General features: G+C 36.4%; 7 protein-coding genes across 7 annotated transcripts; 5 read left to right on the forward strand and 2 right to left on the reverse strand.

The window, feature by feature from the left end:
* Positions 1-341: 341 nt before the first annotated feature.
* SOCG_00284 (X-Pro dipeptidase) lies at positions 342-1,685 on the forward strand (the record flags this gene model as incomplete). The annotated part of the gene is made up of 1 exon (XM_013162704.1): positions 342-1,685. One exon carries the CDS (start codon positions 342-344, stop codon positions 1,683-1,685), a length of 1,344 nt encoding a protein of 447 aa, XP_013018158.1.
* An 83-nt stretch (positions 1,686-1,768) lies between these two features.
* Positions 1,769-3,259, reverse strand: SOCG_00285 (seven transmembrane receptor-like protein; the record flags this gene model as incomplete). Its single annotated transcript, XM_013162705.1, has 3 exons — positions 1,769-2,979; positions 3,029-3,107; positions 3,173-3,259. 3 exons carry the CDS (start codon positions 3,257-3,259, stop codon positions 1,769-1,771), a joined length of 1,377 nt encoding a protein of 458 aa, XP_013018159.1.
* Positions 3,260-4,077: 818 nt separating this feature from the next.
* Positions 4,078-6,879, forward strand: SOCG_00286 (DNA helicase I). Its single transcript, XM_013162706.1, has 2 exons — positions 4,078-5,950; positions 6,001-6,879. Exons 1-2 carry the CDS (start codon positions 4,141-4,143, stop codon positions 6,825-6,827), a joined length of 2,637 nt encoding a protein of 878 aa, XP_013018160.1. The 5' UTR covers positions 4,078-4,140; the 3' UTR covers positions 6,828-6,879.
* Positions 6,880-7,384: 505 nt separating this feature from the next.
* Positions 7,385-8,643, forward strand: SOCG_00287 (18S rRNA dimethylase). Its single transcript, XM_013162707.1, has 2 exons — positions 7,385-7,628; positions 7,684-8,643. The coding sequence occupies exons 1-2, from the start codon at positions 7,494-7,496 to the stop codon at positions 8,470-8,472; spliced, it is 924 nt and encodes a 307-aa protein (XP_013018161.1). The 5' UTR covers positions 7,385-7,493; the 3' UTR covers positions 8,473-8,643.
* Positions 8,644-8,901: 258 nt separating this feature from the next.
* On the forward strand, positions 8,902-12,628 carry SOCG_00288 (exchange factor Cdc25p-like protein). Its single transcript, XM_013162708.1, has one exon. The coding sequence runs from the start codon at positions 9,328-9,330 to the stop codon at positions 12,214-12,216; it is 2,889 nt and encodes a 962-aa protein (XP_013018162.1). The 5' UTR covers positions 8,902-9,327; the 3' UTR covers positions 12,217-12,628.
* SOCG_00289 (DNA polymerase delta catalytic subunit Cdc6) lies at positions 12,620-16,420 on the forward strand. The gene is made up of 2 exons (XM_013162709.1): positions 12,620-13,187; positions 13,267-16,420. Exons 1-2 carry the CDS (start codon positions 12,962-12,964, stop codon positions 16,290-16,292), a joined length of 3,252 nt encoding a protein of 1,083 aa, XP_013018163.1. The 5' UTR covers positions 12,620-12,961; the 3' UTR covers positions 16,293-16,420.
* SOCG_00290 (ribonuclease H Rnh1) lies at positions 16,328-18,294 on the reverse strand. The gene is made up of 2 exons (XM_013162710.1): positions 18,104-18,294; positions 16,328-17,934 (listed from the first exon to the last, which is right to left on the reverse strand). Exons 1-2 carry the CDS (start codon positions 18,175-18,177, stop codon positions 17,190-17,192), a joined length of 819 nt encoding a protein of 272 aa, XP_013018164.1. The 5' UTR covers positions 18,178-18,294; the 3' UTR covers positions 16,328-17,189.
* Between the last annotated feature and the right edge of the window lie 5 nt (positions 18,295-18,299).

Consider the following 18,299-nt stretch of genomic DNA (forward strand, 5'->3'; position numbering starts at 1 on the left):
CCCAGAGTAACATGGGTAAGTAAAAGGAGGATAAACTGTACCAACTCATTCTAACTCTGTCATAAACTTTTTCTAAATCAAAACAAAAAAAAAATAAAATAAAAGACAAAAAACAAACTTAGGAAATTACTATAGTGACAGCTAGAATATAGCCTTTTGAAACAGCTTATTTGGTAGTTCTCTGCTTTTGACGCTTCGATGACGGACTGCAACTTCCAACATCAACATCTGCTTTGTTTTAACGGAAGCCTCTATTTTTAGATTTCTAGATATTCTTTTCTTCTGGCTCTATTCTTTTTTTTTTGGTAATAATTATTCTATTCGTTTTACGCTCTGTTTAAATGGTGCATTTGGAGTATGGGTTTGAACGAGCAAAGCATTTGCTAAAACGGCCGTTTGTTCGCTACGTTTTTCTTGGTTTACTTTCATTAATATTTGGGTTTTTATCATTCAAGTATGTTTTTCTCTCATCAGTCAATCCAATTGACGAACTGTATCAGTGCGCTGTGCCTTCTATGATCTATGTCCCTCCAATGATCAATAAAGTGATTGCCATTCAAGAAAAAGAATTTATGGCACGCCGTAAAAGACTTGCATCTACCCTGGTTTCTGAAAATGTCGATGCCTTTGTGATGGAGCCTACTATTTCTATGAACTACTACGCCAATATCTCCTCCAATGCTTGGTCTTTGTCAGAACGTCCTTTTCTGGGCATCGTTTTTGCCGACGACAAATCTTCTGAAACGACTGTGTTCTTTTTGCTTCCAAAATTTGAGCTTCCTCGCGCAAAAGAACTGGTTGGAAATAAATTGACTGCAAAATACATTACATGGGACGAGGATGAAAATCCCTATCAAGTGTTATACGACATCCTTGGACCATCTAAGTTAATGATCGATGGAACGGTAAGGAACTTCATTGCTCAAGGCTTACAAGAAAATGGTTTTGAGGTTGTCGGCCAATCCCAAAATGTATCTAGTCTTCGTGAAGTCAAGAGTGATGCAGAAATTGATATAATGTTCCGGGTAAATATTGCTACCATTTCTGTAATTCGATCTATTCAGCCATGTCTTAAGCCCGGTATAACAGAGCTTCATTTGGCCGAAACTATCAATAAACTATTCGTTTATGGTGGTCTTCCACCCCAAGACAGTCCAATCGTTTTATTTGGTGAACGGGCAGCTATGCCCCATGGTATGCCTTCTGAACGCACCTTGAACAAAAATGAATTCGCCTTGATTGACATTGGAACTGAACTTTTAGGCTACCATAGTGATTGTACTAGAACTGTCATTCCGAACGATCAAAAAATGACGAAAGAAATGGAAAGGATATGGAATACCGTCTTTGAAGCACAGACTGCCGGAATTAACGCCCTTGGAAATTCTAACCATACTTCATGTGCAAGCGTTGATAGAATTGCAAGAAATGTTATCCGTGAAGCAGGCTACGGTGATTATTTCATTCACAGATTGGGGCATGGATTAGGTTTGGAGGAACATGAAAGTACTTACTTAAATTCGGCAAATAATAATACGTATATTCAGAAAGGCAATATATTCACCGTTGAACCAGGAATTTATATTCCAAATAAGATTGGAGTACGGATTGAGGATGCTATTCTTGTCTCTGACCTTCCTGTTCTTTTAACAAACTTCAGGGCAAACAGCCCCTATGAACCATAAAGAAAAAGTCATGAGTTAGGTTTATCTAATACATTAATTATATAATTATTATCATCTTTGTGCGTGCGATTTTAAAATACCAATTATGGCAGGTTAATGTCTTCTTGTATCAAATGTAGTTCTTCCTCAAGACGAGGATCAAAATCTGGGTAATTTAATCCATGAGGATCAAGTTCACGGTTTTTTGGAGAAGGTCTCCATAAGAATGCTAACAAACTTAGACAAATTAGATGTAAGGCATCCATCCAACCATCCATGAAAAACCATCGGAACTTCCAAATTTTGGATGAAGAAGAATGATTAGTCTTGAAACAAAGAGCAAAAGCAACAAGACCGAAAGCGGCATTCAAGATCATGGTTATAGTAGCGGAAATGCGTAATACTTTAAAATTGTTATGCAACAAGACGAATTCTTTTTCTATCATCGCTTGAAGCGTAGTAGGAAAATATAATAAAGCTTGATACAACAATACCAATGAGGAGGACACAGCAATGATTAAAAAGACTCCATACCATAAACCAAGGTGAATGGACTGAATAGATATACCAAAAAATTTGACGGAAAATAAAGAAAGGAACAAAAAGATTAGCGGTAGACTGTGCTGTTTCATTAATCTCTCAGTAATTTTTGGAGAATAGCTCGTATATCCCCAAGAAAATACAAGCAACAAAATAAAGTCAAACAATTTCTCCAAGGAGAATATTACCGAGATTATAAATTCTGAGATCCAAGTAAAACTCGTCCTATCTCGAAGGTTCTTTGTATCCAAAATGATAGATGTTAACGCTTGAGTGATACATGAAAAAACAAAAACAAACAGCAAGACACGCTGAGCAGGTACAATGGAATTTTTATATTGAAAACGAAAAAACATCCATAAAGCCAAAATTGCACTGTATGCAATAGTTATTCCGCCAGATAAAGGCAAGCGAGGATATTGAGAAGCTGGTAGATTACCATACGCATTTTGCCAATTGACGAGAGCCTGGTATGGTTTATCCTTTAGTGAATGTGTCCAAATGCAGTAATATCCAGAGTGGCTTATATCGTATACTATGTTGGTTGGGTAAGAAGAAACAATTTGTGAACGAACTGTCTTTGCAGAAGTAGCATTCCAAATATATAAGCCTACTTGCTCAGGCTCACAGAAATGGTATGTATAAGCAGCATCATAATCACAAATATACGCTTTCTCATTATTTTCTTTAGTTTTTCCTATTTGCTGTATATCTTTCCAACGGAAGATCAAGACTTCAATTTCGTTTTCCACATCCCAAGGTTGCGTCCAATTGACTGAGTCGTTAGAATAACCAATTAATAGATGTAGGAATAAAAGACATACTATATATTGCAGGATTCAAAGAGCCTCCAGATTCGGATTTGGAATAAATACCATTGCACTGTTCTTGAAACTTTGAGTTCTGTATAATCGTGATGGTTAGTATACCAAACAAGAGATCAATTAAGGCATTAATCTGATACATACGAGAAGCGTCTTTTCCGCTAAAGTTATTGACGCAAGATAACTCCAAAGAAAGGCCAAACTAACAAAGCATGTTCCGAAAATCTTCATAGAGTTTTATTAACCAGACGTTAACAGTATATTACTTCCGGTTATTATATATATGCCGTTCAGACGATCACTGAACCAAGAAATTTAATACCGTAAAGCTGAAAACGATTATCAGGTATTTCCTAAACAAACAAAAACGGCAGGAATTTCTTCCCAAACTAATCTTGATTGATTCAAGAACAGTTTGAAAACCTCGGGGAAAATGGCGTCTATGTTGACAAAAGTAAAGAGAGAAAATGTTGGTAGGAATGTTATAATGGCAACTGATCAACACACAATCGAGAAGTCCAATGGAAGAAGAATGCTTGTTAGATATGATCAGTAATTAGTAATTAACATAAGGCGTTTACTGTAAATTCGAAATTTAAAAAACAAACAGTTTCATTAGCAGGCTAGCAAGGTGAGTAAGTATCGTAATGGAAGAGCCTGTCTTGAAGCTTAGAACTGTATCTCATATTTATTATAGAATATGAAATAAATTTAGATGTAGTATAAAAAGTATAAGGAACTTGGAAGTTTATAGTAGGTCGAGGCAATCATATGGTTGCTTTGCATACCTTCTTCTCGATTCAAAGAAAACAGGTAGTATTAGTTATCGATTATATATTTCTTCAAAGAAAGCGAACAGCTCAAATGGATCTAACGTTGAATGTACTTGTAAAGAAAGAAATGCCAAATTCGCGATACGTATAAAGGCAGGTGTCATATTCAAATACAAAAAACAACTAAGAATCTAAATTATCTAAAAGCGTCTTCTTTTCAAACCAAAGAAAAAAGGTACTACTTGCTTCGACTCGACTTGTTGTCACATTACCAAGACCATAGGGTAATGTGGTCATTGTCCATTTCAATAATACGCTCCTTCAAGTAAAAATATTTATATGAATGGTATACAATCTTTTCATCCTTCTTTTATTCAGCTTCCAACAGAACTTTTGCCGTTAATTTGTCGTTTTTTGTCTGTCCAGGATATTCAAAACTTAGTGGCTGTTGTACCATCAGTGTATCCTGTATTGGAGGCCTCAATTGATTTATTTTGGAAAAAGAAACATTATGAACTTAATACGCATAAAAATAAGCTGCTTAAAGAAGCTTTAGGTGTGGGTTATGCACCTGCAGTTTCGAACGGATTTGTGAGTGGTACCCAGGTATCTTCGACAGTTGCAGAACGTGAGTATTATGCTAAATCTGATGAACTAAAATCCATCTGTGGATTACTCCCAGGACCAGTGAAAGTTGAACAAATCGGCATATGTATAGACAATCTTTTGACTTCCCAATATGGACTGGACCTTCATGGAAAGAAAGTCAAAACATCCTTCTTCTCTTTGAACGACGTAGATAATGAATGGTTGGAATCTGTTTGTCTTCAAATTCAACAGTACTTATCTCCAGCTGCTGAAAGAGCATTGGCTTCGTTTCAAGGTCGTACTCTTCAAAGTCGCTTTTTACAGACATTATTCGTTGGAATGGTCTTTGAAGAAGATATGTGGTATTTTTTTAATGTCTTGTATGATATTTCCTCTTCAACAGCTATTGAATTTGCTTATTTTCTTGATACTCTCCTTACGATTGTAAAAACTGATTATGAGCATTACCGCGATCCACTCTCTCAAACCTTAATTTCCACTAGTAGCAGATTTCAGGATATCATTTTCTCTATAGAATCACCATTTGACAATACCTTTGAGCAGGGCCTTACAGCAGAACAGAAACGAATTGTGGAATGTGAACTGCATCCCGGAGAAGTTCTGAAAGTCAAAGCTTTTGCAGGAACCGGAAAAACAAAAGCTCTCTTAGAGTTCTCCCGTAATAGACCAAATAACAAGATTTTATATGTTGCATTCAACAAAGCCGCTAAAGAAGAAGCTGAACAACGTTTCCCCTTAAACGTCAAGTGCTCCACTATGCATGGTTTAGCTTACGGTGCTATCCTAGCTCAAGCAGATCTTCCTGCCTCAAAGCTCGAAAGACAACTCTCTAATAGTAATATTGCGAACTTATTGTCACTGCAAGCTGCGTTTCCTAAATCAAATCGAAAGGCGTCTCCCGGAACTCCTTCTGCAACCCTAGTTGCATCTCATATCATGTTCACCTTAAACCGATTTATGCATTCGACAGATTCTCATTTGAGTTTTCGACACCTAAGTAAGCGTACTTTAGAAGTCACTCAACTGTCTAAAGAAAAATTACTATCATATGTTAGGAAATTATGGGCTCTAATTATTAATTTTGATTGTTCATATGCCCCTTTGATTCCTGATGCGTATATGAAGTTGCTGCATTTATATGAATTTCCCAATATATTCTCAAAATATGATTACATACTATTTGATGAGGCTCAAGATTTTACTCGGTGCATGGTAGATGTTATATACAGGCAAAAGCATGCTAGAATTGTCATCGTTGGTGATGCTCATCAATGTATTTACGGGTTTCGGGGAGCTGATGCCTGTGCATTTGATGAAACACTCTATCCTTCTACAAAACAGCTATACTTGACAAAAAGTTTTCGATTTGGTAATTCAGTGGCTAAATATGCCAATTTCATCTTGTCTTTAAAGGGAGAGAATGTTAAACTTAGGGGCGTACAGGATGATCGAGTTTTTCGTTCCGTGAACGAACCATTTTCAGTGATTAATGAACACTTTCGTTTTATTCCTCACACCATGATATTTAGAACCAACAAAGGTAAGCGATAAAGCTGATAAGAATTTAAATACTAAGCAAATATTTTTAAGAGCTCATTTTGCAGTCGATTCGTTTGTCCGTGTCTTTACCGAAAAATATCCCTATAACTATACTCGGTTCGATGAAAAAGAAAGCATTTCAACTCCTACGTAGCGGTTCAGAACTTGCTCAAGGACAACGGCCGTCTCATCCGAAATTAAGAGAGTTTTCCTCATGGGCTGAATTTGAAACACATGTAAAAAATTCTGCAGAAGAAGACCCTGAACTTGCCTTGGTGTATGATATGGCAGAAGAGTTATTTAGTGAAACTTTTCTTACGAGGTTAGACAACTGTGAGCAAAGACTGATTCAGTCAAAAGATGAGGGGGAAAATGGAATTATATTGGCGACTGCACATCAATCAAAAGGTTTGGAATGGGATAATGTACAATTAGGTAATGATTTTCGACCAAAATTTGATAGCACTTCTTATGCACGAATTGGGTTTTCACGGTATCTGAAGGAAGAGATTAACATTCTTTATGTCGCCCTCACCAGAGCAAAGCATTGTTTAATATTGAATGATACTATAACAAAATTTTATGCTTTGGAAAAAGGGTTGTTGCGATTTGCAGGGGGAATTCCTTCAGTAGAACAAGAAATGGAAGAGGAGAAAGTTGCTATATTTGTTGATTGGCAAATTGAGAACTTCAGTTTTCTTTGTGATGTATCTACGGAATGCTATAATTTCTTGGTGGATCTACAAGGGAAAACAATATGGGAGGTATTTTTTGGTTTGCTTTCAGGAAGCTGGCAAAACTATATCGTAAACACTACGGAGCGCCTCAAAAGGACCATGTTATTTATAGAAGATCAATTATTTATAAATCATAATTAGGTATGGCATTTTTAGTAAATAATATTTAAATTATATGTCAAAAATGCTGAAAGCAATAAAACATAAAATAAATTTAATTTAAATAAATTGAGAATAAAAATAAAAATAAAATGACAGGAAACGAAACAGAGAATAATGAACGAACGGACCTTGCATTTGTAAACAGTGACCACGAAATCATTCGTATAAGTTTGATAATTCATACAATAAATTTTAGTGTATGTATCTTCGTTTTTGGACTAAATTGTTGAAATAAAAGATAAATATGCTTGCATGTAAATAATTCGATTTAAGCAATTTAAATTGGCAATAACATATGAAATCAACATTATTTGAGTTTGTTCATCGCTGAATTTTGATTATAAAAATTTAAGACAATTTTTAACTTCTTAATAATTCACTCATTGTAGCTAAAGACTTATAAAACTCGTCTTATTTACAATTCATAACTTTATAAACAAACATTGATACATCATTAGAAAAATAGAGCATGAAAAGCAGCTTTATATATTAGTATAAAGAGATATATGGTACTCGATATGGAAAATAGCATCATCAGTAAATCACAATAAACGGATAACGAATTGCACACAAGTGGCTTATCCAAAAGAGAAAAACCAACGAAAATTCCAATGAGTCTCTACTCATTTTAATACCTTTAGAACAATGGGCAAAGTACGTGCTCGTACAAATAATGCTGCTTCTCAAGCCGAAGCTAGAAATGCAGTCTTTAAGTTCAATAAAGATTTTGGCCAGCACATCTTGAAAAATCCTCTTGTTGCACAAGGCATTGTTGACAAGGTATGAAAACTATGAAAACTATATGGAGAATTAACCGATTAACGTTTTATTATAGGCTGACATTAAACAATCAGACACAGTACTTGAAGTTGGTCCTGGTACTGGTAACTTGACTGTCCGTATGCTCGAAAAGGCTAAAAAAGTCATTGCCGTGGAAATGGATCCTCGTATGGCTGCAGAATTGACGAAACGTGTACAGGGTACTCCTTACGAAAAGAAGTTGCAGGTGATTTTAGGAGATGTCGTCAAAACAGATCTCCCCTATTTCGATGTTTGTGTCTCCAACACACCATATCAAATTTCTTCACCTTTGGTTTTCAAAATCCTCCAACAAAAGCCAGCTCCTCGTTCAAGTATTCTTATGTTTCAGCGTGAATTTGCTTTGCGTTTAATTGCCCGACCTGGCGACGCTTTATATTGTCGCTTGTCTGCAAACGTTCAAATGTGGGCTCACGTGAAACACATTATGAAGGTTGGTAAAAACAACTTTAGACCCCCTCCTCTTGTCGAGTCTAGTGTCGTTCGTATTGAACCTAAGAGCCCAGCTCCTCCAATTTCGTTTGAGGAATGGGATGGTCTTTTGCGAATCATCTTTATGAGAAAAAACAAAACCGTTGGTGCTTGTTTCAAGTCAGGATCCGTATTAGAATTGATAGAGAGAAATTACAGGACTTGGTGCTCTCAGAACGAACGGATGATTGAAGATAACTTTGACGTTAAGGTTTTAATAGACCAAGTTCTTACAAGCATCAATCTTCAAGATGCTCGTGGATCAAAATGCGGCGAAACAGAGTTCTTGGCTCTATTGCATGCTTTCCATCAAGTTGGTATACATTTTGCATAACCGAACGGAATCATTTATTTATGTTATTTTTTGTTTTTTTGAGGGTATCTGAGGTTATTGGTAATTTGGTCGGAAGGTTGCTTAAAAAGTATTCATAGTTTGACTAATAATTTCCTGTCTAGTAAATAAATAATCAATCTAAATAATATACAATCTTGGGAATAATCTCGACTTTATTATTTCATGATTGTTCTTCTTTCATTTATTGTTTTCTATTCAATTACACTGTAATTATCTGTCTACATTGGTACACTCTGTAAAAATTAAATACGAGCTTAGCTAAACTGCTTGGGGTAGTCGATGTTGTACTCTGTTCTTTCAAATCACCTACATTTGCTTTCTATTTTTCTTTTATTAAATATTATTTTCAATTTCTACGAACAAATTCTTAAAGAGAGATTTGAGCTTTTGTCAAACGTAATAGTATTTGCTCCAGCTCGCGTACTTTTTCCACTGAAGCCAAATTTCCTACCTACCACCACAGTTTGCCAAATCGAGCTGTGAACAACGTATTTATGGTTTGCACTCTCGGAAACTAGAGTACATGAATACCTAAACTTCTTCTTTAAATTTTCTTCTTTTATTTTTTCTTGACTGTTCGTTGTGAATCGACTGTCTGTTTACGTCTTATATTTTAAGAATCATTTCTCATTTTACGCTTAGTTCTTTTGTCTTTTTAAATTAGAGAACGACAGCATATTAATTCCGATTTTATATTATGCCTTAATTGTCTTTTTCTAGTTCTTATTTTTTGGTTTGCTATCGCTTTTTTCTTGAGACAACTAACTCTTCGCTTTTTTTCTTTTTTTCTTTTTTCTTTTTGAATTTTTTGTCTATATTATTTAACTTTATAAAATGAAGAAGAATTTTAGAAAAGTCAAGCTCAAATTACAAAATCCTCTTCAGCTTGGTTCCAATGACCAAAACCATTCCAAGCCGAATACTCCAGTTAGCCTAACATTTTCGTCTTCGGCCTCTCCTTCTCCATCTAGTTATGGCTACACCTCCCCTGGTTTTCGTACAGACTCTTTTTCGGCGACAGGAAATTCTGGATTTGCTAACGACGACTTCGGGTCCCCTTCCCCTTCGCTGGATAGCCCAATGAATTCCCCGCCGCTTCCAACGCCATCTTCCGATGATCGTAGTCAATATGGTAATTACTTTCATTCAGTTTCAAAGACTGAATCAACTAGTCCACACAAAGACTTGTTTCAGTCTGGGTCGGAATCTTATCCCCTCGATGATTTTGGTGTACCGATGTTTTTAAGCGGGAAATCTCATGGATATCCAGTATCTGCATGTCCGCAGTCGTCGACCTCGAGTCAGCCTAAGATTCGACCCTCTACTTTTATGTCCAGCGCGTCTTCGTTTCCTCAGTACAACATTGACACTTCTTCATCAGTGAATTCCTTGCCTTTATCCAATAATTTAGTACTGCAAAAACACGAAGGATTAGATTTGTACGCTCAATATGAAAGAATATCTTTTTTGTTTTCTCATATTTTTTATAGCTTGAAATGCGGTGAATTGGATCATGTACCATACTGTGTGCATTCTGTACAACGCGAGCTGTTTTCTTTATTTGATTCGACAGGAGTTTTTTATTTTTTACTACATAATACCCCAAGAGGCTCGGAAACAGGAAGCTCAATTTACGTCTTTTTTGAAAGACTGTTTCCGCATCTTTCCCGTCTTGCTTTGTTGGCTGATTTAAAAAGTGTGAACTTCGCAAGAGGAATACTGATTCCCATGCTCAGTTCGTGTACTGAAAAGTTGTTCTATATATTACAGTCATTTATGATTACCTGTGCTAATAACAGCTCTTATCTACGGCTTTATACAAATTCAATCGCTTTTGTTGAAGATATACCTACTGCCGAAAATGGGCCTGGTAACGGATTAGCCAACTCTGCAGATGATGCTCGATTTCTCTCGAGCGCTTCTACTCTAAGTAGCTTGGATACTTATTTATATTTCCTTTTTCAAATTTGCGTTGAGTCTATGGAAAAGCTTAAGAGTGAAACCTCAATTGTTGATGATAATCTTATTGATGATATATGTTATCCTCTAATTAGTCAGTGCAAGGAGGTTCTTACTTGTATTGAGAAGTGGAATCTATCCACTTTAGTGGACTCTAGTAACGATAATTCATTACATCTTTTTCTTACCAGAAAACAGATTTGCTTTGATCTTATCGTTGAGTTAACTTGTTTTTTTCAGGAGATTGACCTTGGGAATATTGATAAGCAATCTATTATTATGAGGATAGCAAGTATTGGTTTAAACTATCAACAACTATTTGAAACCATATTTTCCTTGGTCAAAGGTCAAGCGTTTGTTGATTGCGATAATACCGACTTTTTGTGTAACAGTTTTAAAAACTCTTTCGCTGATGAATCATATGAACCCGAAACATTGAGATTGTCTTTAAATATGGATAGCCCTTCAGAGATTTCTAGATCATCTGGCTATACTGCCGTTAGCAGCGGCAGCAGGGAAAGTTTTACTATATGGAGATGGTCTCGACGACTTTCTACTCTTTTGGATGACATCTCGGATGAGCCATTAATTATCAACAATAACAAACTGAGAGGCGGAACGCTCTCTGCGCTTGTTAATTATCTTGTAGCTAATGTGCACATGGATAAGGAGTTTAGGCATATTTTTTTATTAACTTACAGAAGTTTTGTTACAGCAAACGAGTTACTCTCTTTGCTAATTATGAAATATCACAGCTCAATTCCTCCTGATATTACCGAAGATAAACTAAGTATTTGGAAAAAGAAGGACCTGATAAAAAAGAAAAATATATGTACAGTTATGAATTTGTGGGTGCAGAAATACTTTGCAGAAGACTTAAACTCGAAACGAGTTTTAGTATGCCTGTCTGAGTTGAGCGCGTTTGTACGTGATTTTGTTATTCCTTCATTCCATATAGGAACGGTTATCCTTGAGGAAATTGATAATTTATGGAAGGAACCGGAAGTTCCAGAACCGATTAACCAGGTTGCTACTGTCAACGTTTTTGCTTATTCACCGAAAGACTTTGCTATTCAAGCCACTATCATCGAATTCGACTGTTTCAAAAGTATTCCTACTTCGGAATGGATAAATAAGCGATGGTTAGACCACAGATCTTGCAGCGCTATACGAGATTCTATCAATTTTTCCAATTGTTTCACTTTCTGGATAATAAATTGTATCCTTGAAAGAAAAAACGTCAAAGCTCGTGCCTTCGTAATTTCTTATTTTATCCAAGTGGCTTATGAATGTTTAGCAATTCATAATTTCTCAACTTTAATAGCCATTGTTTCAGCATTAAATTCTGCTCCGGTGTACCGTTTGCGGGCTGCGTACAAGCAGGTCTCTTTGGATGATACCAATAAGTTAAAAGGTCTACAAGAAGTAGTCGAAAGCAAGAAGAATTTCGTTGCTTACCGAACTCTGATAAAACAGATTGAACTCCCTTGTGTTCCGTTCTTGGGAGTCTTTCTAAGCGATTTGACATTTATCGATGAGGGAAACTCAGAAATTATTGATGGCTTTCCTCACTTGATAAACTTCAGCAAACGACAACGCATATGTAGTGTCGTTGATGAAATATGTTCTTTCCAATCCGTTTTCTATAATTATGATGAAAATGAAAGATTTACAAACACCATTCGCCGACATTGCCGACGTGTGAACCAGGATTTATCTGATCTTTTTGATAAGTCACTTTCAATAGAACCGCGTGGTTCTTAGGACTTCCTTGTTCAAATTTTGCTAGATGTTACCAAATGATTTTGCTAAACCAATATATAGAGTTTAAATTGCTTATGCTTGCTCCGTTTTCAGTTGTTGAAAAATTAATGATTGCCGTCTTATATGGCAATCTTCGTTTGTTCTTTCCTTTTCTTTTTTATTTGGGATTTACTTTGCTTACTAAAAAATTCCTGTAAATTCCGTTGTTTCTTGTTACGCCCTTTCCTTTCCTTTCCTTTCCTCCTTTTTTTTGCCAATAGGTGCCTATGTTCAGTCCTTACTAGTTTTGTTTATTAATTTCCTTTCTGGGTTTTGTTTATGTAGATAGTCGGGAATAAAAAAAAATGAAAACTAATAATACGAAATACTGTTGAAGTTTCAATCTCTGACATTTTATGAATCCAACTTGTTGAATGTGTTATTTTGTACTTCATTGATCAAAAGCATTAGAACGAGAGTAATAGCAAGTACTCTATACTGCTTTTCTGTTTAGCTTGAGTATCCACATTATACGAACGCAGCGAACGTTATTCAGGATAAACGAAGTAGTAATATAAAAAATTATACAGTTTTATCCTTAGCCAAAAACAATCCTTTGTCTTGTAAAACGGGTCCAATAGCTTACCTCTAATAACGAAGTAGTAGTACACTATACTGAAAGCAGAGCAACATAAAATTGAACACTAAGTATCAACCGTCTTCCTGCCTTCCTGTACCTTTGCCGTTGTAATTTTATTAAAACTGGATGGCAAATAGGATAGATGACAGTGAGATGTCTAATAAGGAAAACTATCTGATGGGAAAGCAAAATGGTAAAACACCGTCTACGAACGGTGAATTGGTAGAACCAAAGAGGCGTCGAACAGAATCGACGGACGACTTGAATGGGATAAAGTCTAAAGAAAAATCTTCAACGTTCCTTGACGAGTTAAGTGAATATGCTGTTGAGGTGGATCAAGATGTTGAAAAAGGTAAGTTCAAAATAAGCATGATTAACAGGAAAATGTTATAGAAAGAAGCCTTTGTTTAATGAAGTACTAACATAATTAGCTACCAAAGATCAGAAATGGCAACGTCCTGCTCTATCGCCTCTCAATACTGAAAAGGATGACATATTTTTCCAACAAATCGATTGTGAAGAATTCACCGAAGGACCTGTACCTTCTATACGTTTGTTTGGTGTAACAGATCATGGTAATAGTATTTTAACGCATGTAACTGGATTTCTTCCATACTTCTACATAAAGGCGCCCGTAGGCTTCCGGGCTGAAATGATTGAACAATTTTCCAGGGAATTGGATGCAGTATGTAATGGAGGCGTAATTGATCATTGCACTCTTGAAATGAAAGAAAATCTCTACGGTTTTCAAGGAAACGAGAAATCACCATTCATCAAGATTTTCATAACAGATCCTCGATTGGTATCTCGTGCTCGAAATGTGTTTGAAAGAAACGAAATGAATTTTGAAGGGCTCTTTCCTACCTCTGTAATAACATTTGAAAGTAATACGCAGTATCTTATGCGTTTTATGATTGACTGTAATGTAGCTGGTATGAGCTGGCTTCAATTACCAGCAGGAAAATACCAATTTCGGTATCAGAACTGCGTCTCAGATTGTCAAATTGAAGCTTGGATTCACTATAAAGATTTGATAAGTCTTCCTGCAGAAGGTGAATGGTTAAAAATGGCTCCTCTTCGTATTCTGAGTTTTGATATAGAATGCGCCGGCCGTAAAGGCATTTTTCCTGATGCCTCTATTGATCCAGTCATCCAAATCGCAAACATCGTTACGCAATATGGTGATAAAGATCCTTTCGTTCGAAATGTGTTTTGTGTGGATACTTGCTCTCAAATAGTAGGTACCCATGTTTTTGAATTTCAAAGTCAATCAGAAATGCTTTTAGCTTGGTCAAAATTCGTTCGCGAGGTTGATCCAGACGTAATGATCGGTTATAATATTAGCAATTTTGATTTCCCTTATCTACTTGATCGTGCCAAAACTTTACGTGTCAATGACTTCCCTTTAATCGGTCGCATTAAGAATTACTATACTGTTGCCAAAGATACTACCTTCTCAAGTAAGGCTTACGGTACCCGTGAAAGTAAGTCAATCCAAATCCCCGGACGACTTCAACTGGATTTACTCCAAGTTATGCAGCGTGACTTCAAGTTACGATCTTATTCCTTGAATGCTGTTTGTGCGCAGTTTCTAGGGGAACAGAAAGAGGATGTTCATCATTCTATTATTACTGACTTACATAACGGTACTGCAGATTCCAGAAGACGTCTAGCTATTTATTGCTTAAAGGATGCGTATTTACCTCAGCGACTCATGGATAAGCTAATGTGCTTCGTTAATTACACAGAAATGGCAAGAGTAACTGGTGTACCATTTAATTATCTATTATCTCGTGGGCAACAAGTTAAGGTTATTTCACAATTGTTCCGCAAAGCACTTCAGCATGACCTAGTGGTTCCCAATATCAAAGTTAATGGAACAGATGAGCAATATGAAGGTGCTACTGTCATTGAACCCACGAAGGGATATTACGATACCCCGATCGCTACTTTGGATTTTAGCTCTCTATACCCCTCTATTATGCAGGCCCATAATCTTTGCTATACCACGTTGTTGGATCCTAATACTGCTAAGTCTCTTAACTTAAAACCAAATGAAGATTATTCAATCACTCCCAATGGCGATTATTTTGTGAAGCCGCAGGTCCGTAAGGGTTTACTTCCGATCATTTTGGCAGATTTATTAAACGCTCGTAAGAGAGCAAAAGCGGACTTGAAAAACGAAAAAGATCCTTTTAAAAAAGCTGTTTTGGATGGTCGTCAATTGGCTTTGAAGGTCAGTGCAAATTCCGTTTATGGTTTTACTGGTGCTACTAACGGTCGACTTCCTTGTCTGGCAATTTCTTCATCAGTTACGTCTTATGGTCGTCAAATGATTGAAAAAACTAAAGAAGTTGTTGAAGATCATTTTCGCATACAGAATGGCTATTCACATGATGCTGTTGTTATTTACGGAGACACAGATTCCGTTATGGTTAAGTTCGGCGTCAAAACATTACCGGAGGCTATGAAACTCGGTGAAAAAGCAGCCGATTTCGTTTCCAACCATTTCATCGACCCTATTAAATTGGAATTCGAGAAGGTATATTTCCCTTATCTTTTAATTTCCAAAAAGAGGTATGCGGGCTTATTTTGGACTCGGACGGACACGTTTGATAAAATGGATTCTAAAGGTATCGAAACCGTTCGTCGTGATAACTGTCCTTTGGTTTCATATGTTATCGATACAGCTTTGCGAAAAATGTTGATTGACCAAGATGTTGAAGGAGCTCAAGAATTTACGAAAAGCGTTATATCTGACCTTCTCCAGAACAAAGTTGATATGTCGCAACTTGTAATTACTAAAGCTCTTTCGAAAACAGATTACGCTGCTAAACAAGCTCACGTTGAACTGGCTGAGCGTATGCGTAAAAGAGATGCTGGATCAGCACCAGCGATTGGTGATCGTGTTGCTTACGTTATAATTAAGGGTGCACGAGGCGACCAATTTTACATGCGCTCTGAAGATCCAATTTATGTATTGGAAAACAATATTCCGATTGACGCCAAGTACTATTTAGAAAACCAACTCTCAAAACCTCTACTTCGTATTTTTGAGCCTATTTTGGGAGAAAAGGCCAGTTCTTTGCTTCACGGAGATCATACCAGAACTATTTCAGTAGCAGCACCTAGCGTTGGGGGAATCATGAAATTTGCTGTTAAAGTTGAGACATGTTTAGGGTGTAAAGCTCCAATCAAAAAAAGCAAAGCAGCGTTGTGTGACAATTGTATAGATCGATCTGCTGAACTGTACCAACTTCAGGTTGGACAGGTTAATGATTTAGAAATCAGGTTTGCTAGATTATGGACGCAATGCCAAAGATGCCAAGGAAGCATGCATCAAGACGTTATCTGTTCAAGCAGAGATTGCCCTATTTTCTACATGAGAATTGCAGAGTACAAAAAGCTCAAACAATCTGTGGATGTACTTCAGCGGTTTGATGAGATGTCTTGGTAAATAATGTTATTTATTTCTAATAATAATGTCTCGGTTGTGATACTAGATTGCTATTCTATCTTTAAAACTTTAATATATTATAAATAAACGGGAATGGAATCAGTCTTTTTTTTTTTTTGGGTTGAGAGTATGTGAATAAATAAGATATTAAAAGTAATTTAAAGAAAAGACAAAGCCGCTAAACCTTCAAGACACTGCTATAAATCCTAGCCTCGAACATTTAATCAAACATTCGAGATCGAACAGACTTGAACCTATCATTTCATCATACCGTTGTACAAGCATTCCTGGCTTTTAAAGCAAGACAAGAGAAAAGAGTATTTTTATAAAGGATATATGTTCAAACCTTTGTATATCACATTTAAGTGATTCACTTGATTCAATTATAAAGGTGTTCAGCCATAAACATAAAATATCTCAAAAAAATCCACTTCCTTTTTCTTCTAGTTTTCTAAAAAATGATACCTAAACATTTGGTGACTACTGAAAGCTCTTGCTTTTGAGTAACTGAGTATGTATAACTCAATATCTCGCTCCCGTTTCACAAATGCTTTCAAATATTCAAAAAGTGAGTAGATTGCTCATCTATTATTTTTCCTCATTGTCACTAATCAGTAATAGCATAAAAATCATGTTCATTTGTTTACAAGCGGTGACAAAACCCAGTAAATACTATGCGAAGCAGATGGGATGGCAAAGGATATAAAATCCACAAAGAGAACATATAATCAAACGATTTAAGGTATCATAATTTAAATGGAATACTTCTTCATTCATTCTTAGGGAATCAAGGAATTCTCATGAATTCTTCCATTATATTATGCGTAAATTAAAACACGAGTGTGAAGAGTAAGCATGCATAACTTCTAATAGCTAGACGAGTAATCGTAAATAAACTCATAAAGCAGCAGCCCTTCGAGCTAAAAGATCAGCCTGCTGATTTCCATAGTCACTACTATGGCCCTCTACGTACTCTAACTGAACATTCCTGTCTTCCATAAGGTGCGTAGCCCGAGTAATCAAATCAACATTCTTGACCGGTGTCGAGGAACTCGTCATATAATTTGTTTTTTTCCATTTTTGATTCCACACAGTTAGAGCTTGGATGGAATACTTGCTGTCTGCACGAATAATAACGTCACCACTGGTATTTTCTAGAGCATGAATAATTGCTTGAAGCTCTGCTCTATTGTTTGTTTGCTCACCTGTAAGAAGACGTTCAGAAAGATTCCTGGGGTCTCCTGGTCCAAAGTATACACCACAGCCAGCAACAGCACCGTGTTTTCCGTTTCCTAGACTTGATCCATCGGTATAAACAATTTCAGGATTGGATACACTTGTCCGTTTAAGAACCGTACTATTTGGCTGGGAATACGGGGTTTCCAAAGGAAGACTTCTAGTAAACGATTTGTTCTTGGACGACGATCCATCTCTAATAAGAGAAGATTTCCGATTATAAGAATAAGGAGAATACAAGGCTGGATTCCGGACAGACTTGCTATACAATGACTCAGTCAAAGAAGAATTGGATGGACCGCTATAGCTACCTCCTGATTCACAGAATGCTTTGGCTTCATCATATGTTTTGAACTTTTTGTAACGACTGTTGGGATATCCAGAAACATTGGGGACAGTATCATTCCTAATTCATTAGTATTACTACAGAACAGTTTATAGCTCAGTTATGAGAGAAACATTTGGATCAACAAACAATATAATACATGTCCATCAAATTGGATGTACATAAGAAGTGACCCAGCGAAGGAAAAAAAAGAAGAAATCTCATAAAATATTTATTCTGTACACCTTACCATGAGTTGAAAATTCCTGTTTTACGTCCACGAGCCACCGCGTAGTATGCGGGCTCTGCCCTGCTTTTCCCCATGTCTTTGAATCCTCCAAAAACGAAACGCCTTGAAAATGGAATACCGATTTAATAGTATGTTAGCTCTACTATAGACCTTTTAGACATGTATAGAAGCAATGGTGATCGTACATCAGTTTGAA

The sequence above is a fragment of the Schizosaccharomyces octosporus genome (genome assembly GCF_000150505.1).
Source record: "Schizosaccharomyces octosporus yFS286 unplaced genomic scaffold supercont6.2, whole genome shotgun sequence".
NCBI classification, from domain to species: domain Eukaryota; kingdom Fungi; phylum Ascomycota; class Schizosaccharomycetes; order Schizosaccharomycetales; family Schizosaccharomycetaceae; genus Schizosaccharomyces; species Schizosaccharomyces octosporus.

Coding starts and splice junctions, on each gene's coding strand:
- SOCG_00286 (XM_013162706.1), top strand. CDS start 4,141: ATGAATGGTATACAATCTTTTCATCCTTCTTTTATTCAGCTTCCAACA. Junction 5,951..6,000: donor GATATTTAGAACCAACAAAG/GTAAGCGATAAA, acceptor AATATTTTTAAG/AGCTCATTTTGCAGTCGATT.
- SOCG_00287 (XM_013162707.1), top strand. CDS start 7,494: ATGGGCAAAGTACGTGCTCGTACAAATAATGCTGCTTCTCAAGCCGAA. Junction 7,629..7,683: donor CACAAGGCATTGTTGACAAG/GTATGAAAACTA, acceptor GTTTTATTATAG/GCTGACATTAAACAATCAGA.
- SOCG_00288 (XM_013162708.1), top strand. CDS start 9,328: ATGAAGAAGAATTTTAGAAAAGTCAAGCTCAAATTACAAAATCCTCTT.
- SOCG_00289 (XM_013162709.1), top strand. CDS start 12,962: ATGGCAAATAGGATAGATGACAGTGAGATGTCTAATAAGGAAAACTAT. Junction 13,188..13,266: donor GGATCAAGATGTTGAAAAAG/GTAAGTTCAAAA, acceptor TAACATAATTAG/CTACCAAAGATCAGAAATGG.
- SOCG_00290 (XM_013162710.1), bottom strand. CDS start 18,177: ATGGGGAAAAGCAGGGCAGAGCCCGCATACTACGCGGTGGCTCGTGGA. Junction 17,935..18,103: donor ACAGGAATTTTCAACTCATG/GTAAGGTGTACA, acceptor CTAATGAATTAG/GAATGATACTGTCCCCAATG.